General features: G+C 47.4%; 1 protein-coding gene across 1 annotated transcript in view; it reads right to left on the bottom strand.

Moving 5' to 3' along the window:
- Nucleotides 1–1,956: 1,956 nt before the first annotated feature.
- Nucleotides 1,957–11,869, bottom strand: part of LOC121167639 (alpha-ketoglutarate-dependent dioxygenase alkB homolog 3) — a 40,049-nt gene continuing 30,136 nt past the window's right edge. The window contains exons 9-10 of the mRNA XM_040997171.1: nt 2,990–3,088; nt 1,957–2,302 (exon numbers count right to left, since the gene is read on the bottom strand). Coding sequence (XP_040853105.1) covers nt 2,210–2,302; nt 2,990–3,088 — 192 coding nt within the window. The 3' untranslated portion in view covers nt 1,957–2,209. The remainder of the gene's footprint in view (nt 2,303–2,989; nt 3,089–11,869) is intronic.

Here is an 11,869-nt window from a genome sequence, read left to right as displayed (position 1 = left end):
CAGCTCAGCACTGGCTGTTGCGGCTACTTGGGAACTGAATCAGCAAACAGAAGATCTTCCTCTCTGTATCTCCTTCTCTCTGTGTATCTTCTTTTCCAATAAAAATAAATAAATCCTGTTTCAAAAAAGGGCCAGCTTACACACACACACACATACACACACACACACACACACCCCAACCCTGCTTCTCTTCATGCTGTAAGTTAGTCACTTCCTTTACCTTAGATGAGATGTTAGCCAAATGTATTCACCCTCCATTCCTAAATGAGCACAGCCACCAGAAGAAAAGAGAAGCAGCTTGGCAGAAGTGGCAAAGCACGGCTGCCCTTTGCCATGGTCTGCAAGTCCTGTCCATGTCTACAGTCCATGTCTTCCTCTGTATTAACCACCTCCCTAACATCTCCGAGTGGACATTATCTTAATGGGATGCAGGAAAAGAGGGTTCTGGCATATGATACCTATAGACAGCTAGTGACCGAAGCCATGATGTGCTGCCCTCTGACTGGGAGAGCTAAGGGTGCTGGAGAGCAGGCACTCACTTCCTTGCCAGACATGCGGGTGATGAGTGAAGTGCTCAGATGCACAGCTGACGCGAGGGGAGATCACGACCCTCCATTAGGAGGAAGGGAGGCTGGGAGACTGTGCACCATCTGCCGGCCCTTTCACTTGGACAAAATGGAAGAGGAATTTCCCAGCGTTGGGCGTCAGACCCAAATCCAAAGCTGGCTGCACCAGCCTGGCCAGGTTTTGTTTGTTTTCCTGGGAGAACCAGGAATTGAGATTTGATTTGATTTGATTTGTGCCACAGTGTGTACCTCCCAAGCAGGAAGGCTGTGGATGCTGGCTCACATTTGGTAAGGCATTTAGCGTGTCTTTGAGAAAGGAGTTATCCACATTGAAAACAAAACAATGCAGAAAGCAAACAGGAACTACCGTGCACGGACAGAGCCAGGGAGCTTGTTAGAGAACAGAGCAGGGCTGGCCCAGCCCAGCATCCAAGCTTGGCTAAGAGCTGGCCCAGCCGTTGGCAGCATACCAGGATCATGGGCATCACCAACATCACAATGTGGAATGGAAAGAGGACAGACAGAAAGAAGACACTACACGTTTTCCCCACAGGCCAACAGGGAAACTCTATCCCGCCTGCCCTACTTTTATCCCTTTCAATTCTTCTTTCGCTGGGTTTTCTATATCTTGGTTTGGGATCCTTCTGGCACGTTGCTGCTGAGTCAAGGGGTTAAGAAGACACGTGTTTTTCTGATGCAAGAAGGGGCAGCCACTGTGTTCTGTTTTGGGAACTTTGGTGACATCACAGCCTAACCCTTGAACCTTGGTTAACGTGTGTGTAAGAGAAAACATTGAGTCAGAAGACAGCCTGAGTCACGGGCTACTGCAATCCAAGGAGAAGGCAGCTATTGGGTAGCTAAGTCTATTCCCTGCAGGACTGCTCCTGCTTCTGTTTGGCTGGGGTGTCAATGACCCCAGTGGTTCCCTAGGGGAAACTGATCCATGTGGAGCAGCTGATGTTAGCAGAGCTTTTTGGTCAGTCCCAGCCTGCCACTTCCCCGAATCGTCTTCAGTTATTCCTCCCTGTGCAGGGGACAGCTTGCGTGTGTTGTCACAGCGGTCCAGCCGGTCACACTGCCTTCACTTTGCATCCCAGGAAGATGGATGGTGAGGAGACGCATTTCAGCAGAGTGTCTCCATCGCCACTGCGTTGACACACAGGGCAAGACACGGAAGAATCAGGGCAGACTTGAGCCAAGCCTGCAAGGCCACCTCTGTTTGGGTGTCAGCAGAAGCCATCTACCTTACAGAAGGCTACAGTCACTGACACATATTTATGCCTCTATCTCGCTGGCGTCACGCGGAAGCCACACGTGCAGACTTTCTGTGGAGGCCCAAGTCCATTCATATTTCCCCAAATGACAGCAGGGAGGGTGGGAGAAAAACTGCTTAAGCAGAAAAGCAGCCACACAGCCAGTTTTAATTTGCCTAAAGATAACATGCGATTCTGAGACAGAGTGAGGAGAAGACATTCCCATGGCACACACATGGCCGCCCAGAGCTGCTGGCTCGGAGCTGAGAGCAAGCCTCGCAACACGGGCCACATGACCGTCCCTGAACTGAGCCCCCACTGCCTCAGGACACTTCCTGTCGAAGCAGGTGGGCGCTGGTTCCTTGTGGCGTCGCTGTGACAGATGTCCCATCAGCGGGTGGCCCCTCTTGGATCCGGATAAACTGTCCGAAAGGTCAGGTTCACTCTCGGCTCCCTCGAGTGGTACTCCTTGGGCACTCGATGCTAAATGGAAATACCAATTACTTGCAGACATAAGTACGTGTACATACAGAGTTCAAAATGATGTCAAAGTGATTCATAAGGAGACACAAATATTGTTTGTTTATCCTTTCTTAAACAAGTTAAGGGTAAGCATGTGAAAGTCCTCAGGAGAAAGGCCTCTTTTGCAAATTATTTTCCATGCTGAACCTGCTGTGCCAGGCTGGTGCCCTGGGGGGCCCAGACAATCCCACCTTTTCCACTGCCACTCTTCCTCCATGATGTCTGTCAGCTCGCCACACCTTGTGAGAAAAAACACAGGTGTGGAGGAGATTCACAAAAGATGCCAGCCTGAGGAGGGTCTGGCCTGGCTGTGGAGCTGTGCAGCCCAACACATCTAGAAGGCACTTGAAACAGGATTTAGAACATATGAGCCATCTTTACAGAGGTCAGCAGGCAAGTATGTGGCTGGTGGTGATCATGGTGGGCAATGCAGATAATACTTCTAGCATCATGGCAAGTTCTGTTGCCCATGGTGGTTGCAGAGGCACAGTAGATTGTTCCTAGGAGCCAACCTGCTTGGAAGCAATGGCCTTTTACCACCTCTTGCTTGTTATAAAAACAACTAACTGGCTTTGCACCGTATGATCTCTTAGAAACCAGCTCTCCTCCCCCGCCCGGATAGGCACACATGTCACCAGCCATCCTCACCTGCCAGTCAGCTTGGGTAGCTCCCTCCATGATTAACAAGGTTCCGTGGTCCAGAGGTATCTTCACTCTCTCCACATAGGTGTAGTCTCCATTCTCTTCCTGGAAGACAGCATTCGCTGCACTTGGCTTATGTGTCCAGGGCACAACCAGGCCACTGTTTGGACAGCCACTTCACTTCTCTGCGCCTTCACTGATTCACTTGTACAGTGAGGATGATTACAGCAGTTGTCACACAGAGATGCTGTCCATCACTGAGACTGCACACAGGAACTGCCGGGTTAGCATAGCTGTTACCATGAGTAGCACCAGCCAAGACACAGACAAACTCTAGGAAGGGGTTAGAAGCCATTTATTTGCACAAGAATTCTTTATCTCTGCCTTACGCTATGTTGAATGTATCAACACAGTCAACACGCGAAACACGAGCTTTTAAATGTTGTTTAGTCATTTATTTGAGAGACGGAAAGAGAGGAAGAGAACAAGCTCCCATCCACTTCTTCACTCTCTGGATGCCCACCACAGCCAGAGCTAGGCTGGGGCCAGAGTCATGCCAGTCTCTCCTGTGGGTGGCAAGAGCCAATGCTTCAGCCACCACTGCCGCTGCCTCCCAGGTTCTGCATTAGCAAGAAGCTGGAGTACTTGGTTTCAAGTCCTGGCTCCAACATGTGACGTGGCATCTTAACTGCGAGGCTAAATACCTCACTCTGAAATATCACCTCATAACAAAGACTTGATCTAAGTTCTATTTCACCTTTTCATAACAGGCTAATTCACTGATTGGCACCCAAGTTAAAATTAGTTACAAGCCTTCCCATGGTTGCTTTGGTGTTCTTTCTTCTTTGTCTCCCCTCTGCTCCCTAACTCCCCTCGCACCCCACCCCCGGCTCGCTGTGCAGCTTCCTATCTCTTTCCACAACAGGCAACAGCATGATTTTCTTAAAGAATGGAGCTTGAGTAGGGACGATGTTACCAAGCCGGGTCTGGCTGTTTAAACCTTTGAGAGTAGATCACAACTCCTGAACATCTTGGACACAAACGCCTTGTGCGTGCACTACCAAACTCCACCCGCAAGCTCACAATCCATGGACGCCCACTACTGCCACAAGTCTTCCCAGCTCACCCAGCACAGTGGTCACAGGTGGTGGCTGCACCTCCCCAACAGCTAACAAGGGCATGCACTAAGAAATCCCTGGCTTCCAGCAGCAAAGAGAAGCTTCCTGATTTCCCCACCCACACCTGGGCAGAACTGCTGGGCCACTCCATGCACTGGTCTCCCTTGCAATGTGAGGGTTCTATTTGGGTGCCTGCAGGGTGGATTCCAGTGTGGTGCTGCGTTTATGTTTATTCTTGCAGGGGTGATTCTGAGAACTTCACTGTTTACAATGACTTCCCTCAGGAAAATCAAAATCAAAACAATAATGAGCTTGCATAAACAATCTAAATTCCAGGCCCCAACCCTTGGCAGGGACTTTGTTGAGCACAGTCATAATTTTTACAGGCAGAAGAGCCAAGCAATGCTTGAAATATCTTGGATTCAGTTGTGTCTGCCACCTTTTTTTGTTCCAGTACTACTTAAGCACCAGAACCTCTGACCACTCAGCCAACCAGTCGGCAGTGAGAGGGTGACCCTGACCTTGGGTGGCCATCTCAGAAAGCAAAAGGCTGATTTTAGACAAACTATGCCAGACAGAGGAGAGGTATTCCCTGCTGAAGAAAAGGCATCAGGAGGAAAGAGAGTGTCCATGAGAGTGGAGGTGGCAGGGCTCCTGAGGCTGAGAAGTCAGCCGCCAGTCGCCAGAGTCGGGCTCAAGAGAACCAGAACTTCTGCGACCTCCTCTATATGCAGGGGGTGTAACATTTTTAATCTGTAAATCAAGTCCAGTCATGAGGGCCAGAGAGTGAGATGAAACAAAGAGGAAGCCACTTCACCACAATACCAGGACAGTTCTAAGGCAAAGATCTCTTAGGACAAGAAAAATATGACTTGGGGTTGTGGGGGTGGCAGGGAGAGGGATTCCAAGGAAGAAAGCACTACAACTCCACTTGGCAACGCAAGGAGATGCGAGGAGAAGCAGTGAATACTCTAATTCCCCCTGGGACAGAGGTGGGAACACGCCTCCCGAGTGGAAGAGAACTCTCTGTGTAAGAGGAGACTATCAGCACTGATGGAAAGGGATGCATGACAGAGCCACATTTACCTTGTGCTCTTAAACTCTGGAGATTTCCAATGAGAAAAAGCCTCAGGTTGGTTTGGAATGCATGATGTGCCACACAGCCATGAGCCACACCAGACAGCAGAAGAGGCGGCAGAAGTCCATTAGGTCAATCCCCAAAGGAGACACACACACACACACGCATGCACACACACAAACAGGGCTCTCTGTGAGAAGTGATGTCATTACTTCACTGCCTGCAGCCTGAGCTTGGGAACACACATTCCTAATTTGCACATGGAGATGGGCAAGGAGTCCTACCAACGCACTAGGGAGCTCATACACGCAACCTTCATTTGAAGGCAGGGTGGCGACAGACCATGGCACCACTCCGAAGCTTCACACTTGATCTTAGCCAAAAGGCCGAGAAGCAACACTACCATCTAGCTTCACAACGGTGCATGGAGACTTGGTATTCCCAGGAAGCAAACAACAGGGCAGCTCAGAAAGCTATGCAGAAATGCACGAGGCTGATAAATAGGTGTGCAGCAGCACAAGTTCGGGTCTGACTCGCACACATCACACATAGTAAAGTTAGCAAAACACATCTCTGGAATCCTTTGGGTTCACTCAGGACTTCAAAACAAAACACACTCTCAGTTAAACCAGTGCTGAAGCTAAAATTTTCCATCCTGGCTCCCAGTTAAAAGAAGCTTTGAGGGTCACAAGTAATCTCCAGGAGGGCTTTTGTTGTTGTTCATGTCCTTGGTTTTCCACACTTCTGAAACCTTACAAATAGAGGGGGAAAGTGGAAAACATGTTTTTCTATTAACGCAGACCTGCATTCTCACTGTCTCCAGCCACAGCCTGTTTCTCTGAATGCTGAAGTGCCCGAATCAATGCCCTTGTAATTAGCCACTCCACGCCTGTCTTCCCAAGGACTCATCTACTCCATGAGGGAAGGCCTGGAGGAACATTCACAGCCTACCGTCCAGACCAATCAATCTATGCTGAATGCCAAGGAAAACTGCCCCCCAAAATTACAGAAAAGTCACCTACCACTCAGAATTCCTACACTGCCCCCCAATATTTCATATATACAATTATGTACTCTTTGTGCTGACACCATATTGTGAACATTTGTCTATATTCTTAGGAATACATTTCAGAAACATGGTTGGAAAGTAGTCCCCCCATATTCCAGGGTGGTAAGTTCTCAGATGGCAGAGAGCAGATAATGCTGAATTCTGTATATAGTTTCCCCCCTATACATATAAGCCTAAGATAACCTTTAATTTAGAAGCAAGCCATATTACAAGATGAACAAAAAGAATCAATGAAGAACAAAGCAATTTAAATTTTTTTAAAATATAATTTAAGAATTGTTTGCTTTTGAAATTTTCCATTTAGTATGGTCAGGCTGCGGTTACCATAGGTAACTGCAACAACAGAAAACAAAATCATAGATAAGGTGTCCTCCTGCGAAACACCACTGCACATGAGCACAGCCTTCCTTCTCTGATCTCACAAATATTCCTGGACCACCTGTGTGTGTCAGGCACCATGCTGGGGCCACTGCAACAGCACTGAAGGGACTGCGACAGACCGGGCTTGACATGCCAGTGCCATTCATGATGTGTTAGAGAAAAGGCCACCCCAGATACACTTGCAGCAAAACATTTCTAAGTGCATTTTTAGGACATCTTTTTAAAAAGACACTGACTGGATCCCAGGGTATGAATCGTCAGACACTTGATTTCTGTTACCAAATTGCTTTCCTGAAGAGGTTCCAGTCATTTCTTACTCCATCAGGAAATCCAAACAATGCCTATCTTTTAGCTAAACACTATCAACTGATAATGATGGGGGGAAAAAAAAACAACAGCAGCAGCAACAATGAGGGGACAAACGTAATTCAAGTTGAATCTTCTGATTTAGAGCCCAGCTCAAAGCAGTTTCTCAGGATCTATTCATATTTGCTGTCTGTTTCTTCTTTTGTGAGCTCTCCCTCCCCGCAGGTCCTCTGCCCACTGTCCTGTGGGGTCGGGGTGGTCTTTTGTACTGCTCTGTAACCATCCACAATACGGTATTTACTCTGTCCCACCTTTTACAAATGCTTTCCTCACTTGGTATTTGTCTTGTAGTTGTTTCTGTTTATGGGATTTTTACAGAAAATAGATCAAAATTTTGTAGAGTCCGCCTTGCTGGTCTATCTTTGGCTCTTTCATGGTTTTTGTGCTTAGAAGGTCTTTTCCCATCCTGATGAAAGTTAAATATACAGCTGCATTTCCTTTTAGTTAAAAAAAAAAAACCACCAAAAACACAGAGCTTACAGTTTTTTAGAATTAACTCTTTAACAGACCTGGAATATCTGTTGCTTTCTCTACCCCACCCATGTTTCTTTCCTAAACAGTTTCCAGCTACCTTAGAGGCTTCCAGCAAGACTTTTCTTGGAGCCCCAGCACAATGGCTCAGTGGCTAAATCCTCACTATGCACATGCCAGGATGCCATATGGGCATCAATTCATGTCCTGGTTGTTCTACTTCCCCCCAGCAACTTGTGGCCTGGGAAAGCAGTGCAAGACAGCCCATGTCCTTGGGACCCTATACCTGTGTGGGAGACCGAGAAGAAGCTCCTGACTCCTGGCTTCAGACCAGTTCAGCTCTGGCCACTGAGGCTATTTGGAGAGTGAACCACAGATAGAAGATCTTTCTCTCTGTCTTTCCTTTTTCTACAAATCTACCTTTCCAATAAAAATAAATAAATCTTAAAAAAAAAAAAGACTCAATCAGGATAAGTTCAACCCCTGCATGTGCTTGGATACTGGGTAGGAAGGCAGCACATTACTGCTCAGCATACTCCATAAGGGAGAGCAGAGAGGCAATATTATCCATTACGTCACAGGCAAAGGGAACTGGATGGAAAGCATGTGTTGAAAGCAACGTTTGGTGGGATGCAGGGCTAGGATTTTAAGGTAGCTCTGAAACCAGAGTACATCTGTCTTGCCACGTTAAGCTCTCCGAAGGCTCTGTCTTTCTGCAATCCTCGAATAGCTCGTGTTCTAATTGTATGGCACCCATAGAGCAGTGTCTGTGTTCATGAACACCAGCTATTTGCTGAGAGATGTGGGCTGAGTGCCATGCAGTGGGGAGGGATGACCACAGAGAGTCAGAGGCCTGCATGCAGCTGGTGGCTGTGAGTCTCTGCAGCCCATGGATCCCCTACTTCTTTCATCGCTTTGTCTTTTTCCTGGGAAACTGGTAGAAGTGAATGTTCTAGAAATTTTTTGAGTTAGGAATGTTGACAAGTGACTCCAATCTCTTTTTAAGCACGGGGCATTACATATAAACAAGTCTGGACCAGATGCTGCTCCAAGGCTGCTCAGCTGAGCTACTGATGGCCTCATGTGACTGCTTTCCTTCTCTTCTGGGTCAGTGGCCCCAGGTGGTGCATAAGCTCCTGAGGTCACTTGTCGCTGCTGTCCACTCAGCCACTCTACTGGGCAATTCCTAACTAGAAAGCCCAGGATCCACAGGCTATTTCATGTATTATGGTCCTCATCTCACCCCCGACTAATCAGAAAAGGCAGTTAGGGGCAAAATAAGCTTCCAAATGACTGATCTCAGATAACTGAAGCCAAGTCATCTCTGATTCTTCGGATGAGATAAGTTAAGAAAAAAAAAGAGGAAGAAGAAGAAAGAGACTTCCATCTTCTTACTCAGGAGATCTTTATAAAAACAAAATCCAAATGAGCAGAAAGGCACAGCAAACCAAGAGAAGACTTGTGCTACTTGTTTCCCACAGGAAGCACTTGGTACTCAGTGACTACTTCTTGTTTCTGCAGGGGAGGCATCAGGAGGGCTTCCTGGCTATGGCAGGCCCTTGAAGCCCACAGAGGACTTCAGTTTAACAGGTGGGAAGCCCATCTAAGAGAGAGTCAGGGACAAACTGAGTGGAATGGAATACCCGCTCATGGAATGGTCACAGACCAAGCTGGCTGGGCAGAGCTTCCACAAAGATGTGGCAATCTGGCTAAAGAGTTTCCATCTTACTCCTAAACTTAACTTACTTAGTTTGGAGCAAACTAAGACTTCAGAGGTAGGAAACCAAGTGATGAAGCAACGAACACAGCTCTGTCTCTTTGCCCCTCTTTATTCTCTTACCGCAAGCAAGAACATACAATTCCACAGACTTACATTAGTTTTGGTTCAATGCAACAGTTATCTGAGCTATCTTGGGCAAGTGATTGAACACTGTCTCAGGTGTCTCACCCAAGAATAACGGCACAACATCAGCTTCACGAGATTACTGGAGGATTCAATGGAAAGCACTTAGAACACAGCCAGCTCTATACACCTGTCATTTACTATTCGGGTTTTACTTCTGTCCTTTAGGCAATGCTCAAAGGAGGTTTCCAGCCCAAGCCTGTCGTCTGAACTCCCAGACTCCCACAGTCAATGGCCTACTTCATACCTGGGCATTTTGGGCAGCATGCAGCTTGCATGTAGCAAGAGGAACTCCTTAAACAAGGACAAAAAAAAAAAAACACTCAACACAAAAATTCCTATTCTTCTTCTGAATAAACAACACTTCTACCAACCAACCACTCAAGTCAGACACCTGAGAGTCATACTGGATTTTTAGCCTTCTATTTAAAATATGATTGGCAAGTCCTGTTGGTTTACAGTCAAACATCCTCCTGGCCGAGGCCTTTTACTTCTTGGCATCAGCACTGCTGCCTTGGTCCACAGCAGCAGCCTCTCACGGAGACGGCTGCATCACCCTCGAGTCACCCACTCTTGCCTCCATCCAACTGTTACTCACATTGCAGCTGGAGTGATCTCTTAAAAATGCATACCAGATCAAGTCATAACCCACTTACTCTCACTGCACTCACAACGAAATCCCCAACTGAGACCTAACCACAAGCTGTCATCATTTCTCTTGTTTTATGTGACCACTGTCTAGCTCTGGCGACTTCCATGAGAACCGTGTTTCTCATGGTCACTGCTATATTCCCCTGGCTGAGCTGAGTACTTCCCATGCAGTAGGTGCTCAATTATTATTGGGAGGAGGAGGGGTTGCGGAGTGAGGAAAAAGGGAGGGAGGGAGGAAGAAGCAGAGAGAGCGCTATTCCTGAAAATAATATCTGGCACAATACAGAGGGTAAAGGTTAGAAATAAGGACATCAGAGTAGAAAAAGATCACTTTAGTATTTTATACATGTGGCAAAAAAAAAAAAAAAGGAACACCTGGAATGAATATATGAAGATCATTACTGTGAGAACATATTTAATCAGAACACACAATATGTTGTTAAGTGCTCGGGGCATAATGACACAAAAGAAAGGGGTCTCGTCCATATGGTGTTTACCATCTACATCTGTTTATAATCTTCTAAAAGCTAATGTAGGGCCCGGCGCGATGGCGCAGTGGTTAAGGTCCTCGCCTTGCAGGCCCAGGATCCCATATGGGCGCCGGTTCTATCCCAGCAGCCCCGCTTCCCATCCAGCTCCCTGCCTGTGGCCTGGGAAGGCAGTTGAGGACGGCCCAAGCCTTTGGGACCCTGCACCTGCGTGGGAGACCCAGAAGAGGCTCCTGGCTTTGGACGGGCATAGCATCTGCCGTTGCGCTCACTTGGGGAGTGAATCATCGGAGGGAAGATCTTCCTCTCTGTCTCTCCTCTCCTCTCTGTATATCTGCCTTTCCAATAAAAATAAAATAAAAATCTTTAAATATAAAAAAAATCAAAATGTCTGGATTAAAAAAAAAAAGCTAATGTAGAGCAAGATAACAGAATATGGGGCCAGCTCGGTGGCATAGGCTAATCCTCCACCTGCACGTGCTGGCATCTCATGTGGGTGCCAGTTTGTGTATCATTTGCTCCACTTCCAATCTTTGCTTATGGCCTGGGAAAGCACTGGAGGATGGCCCAAGGTCTTGGGCCTCCTCACCCACGTGGAAATTCAGGAAGAAACTTCTGGCTCCCAGCTTTGGATTAGCTCAGCTCTGGCTGTTGTGGGCATTTGGGGAGTGAACCAGCAGATGGAAGATCTATCTGTCTCTCGTTTAAAAATAAATAAATAAAAATAATAAGAGTCAACAGTAGTCTTGAATATTCAATTTAAGTGACTAAAGGTAAAGGAAGAGACCTCAAAGGAGACAGAGCAGTAGCCAATGAGAACTGCACGAAAATAAACAAGATAGTATTTCAGAAGCCAAGAGAAGGAGGAATAAGAGGAAGAAATGGACACTGATGGAGATCACCAGAAAGAAGATATGTTGGAGGAAGGGCCAGTGTATTTAATTTGACGTCAAAAGGTATCTGCATAAATTTTAGGTGAGTGGTGGGAGGAGCTTAAGAGCAGGTGTCTGAAGAGTAGGTTAAGTAAGGGGGACTGCCAATGTGGACAACTCATTCTAGAAACTGCTTCAAAAACAATGAGGAGAGGGCCCGGCGCGGTGGCGCAAGTGGTTAAGTCCTCGCCTAGCACGCCTGGGATCCCATATGGGCGCCAGTTCTAATCCCGGCAGCCCCGCTTCCCTTCCAGCTCCCTGCCTGTGGCCTGGGAAAGCAGTCGAGGACGGCCCAAAGCTTTGGGAACCTGCACCCGCGTGGGAGACCCGGAAGAGGCTCCTGGCTTCGGATCGGCATAGTATCGGCCCGTTGCACTCACTTGGGGAGTGAATCATCGGACGGAAGATCTTCCTCTCTGTCTCTCCTCT

The sequence above is a fragment of the Ochotona curzoniae genome, unplaced genomic scaffold (assembly GCF_017591425.1).
Source record: "Ochotona curzoniae isolate NIBS_2020 unplaced genomic scaffold, NIBS_Ocur_1.0 patch405, whole genome shotgun sequence".
NCBI lineage: Eukaryota > Metazoa > Chordata > Mammalia > Lagomorpha > Ochotonidae > Ochotona > Ochotona curzoniae.
Note: the sequence above shows the minus strand (reverse complement) of the source record. Positions and strands in the feature narration are given on the sequence as shown.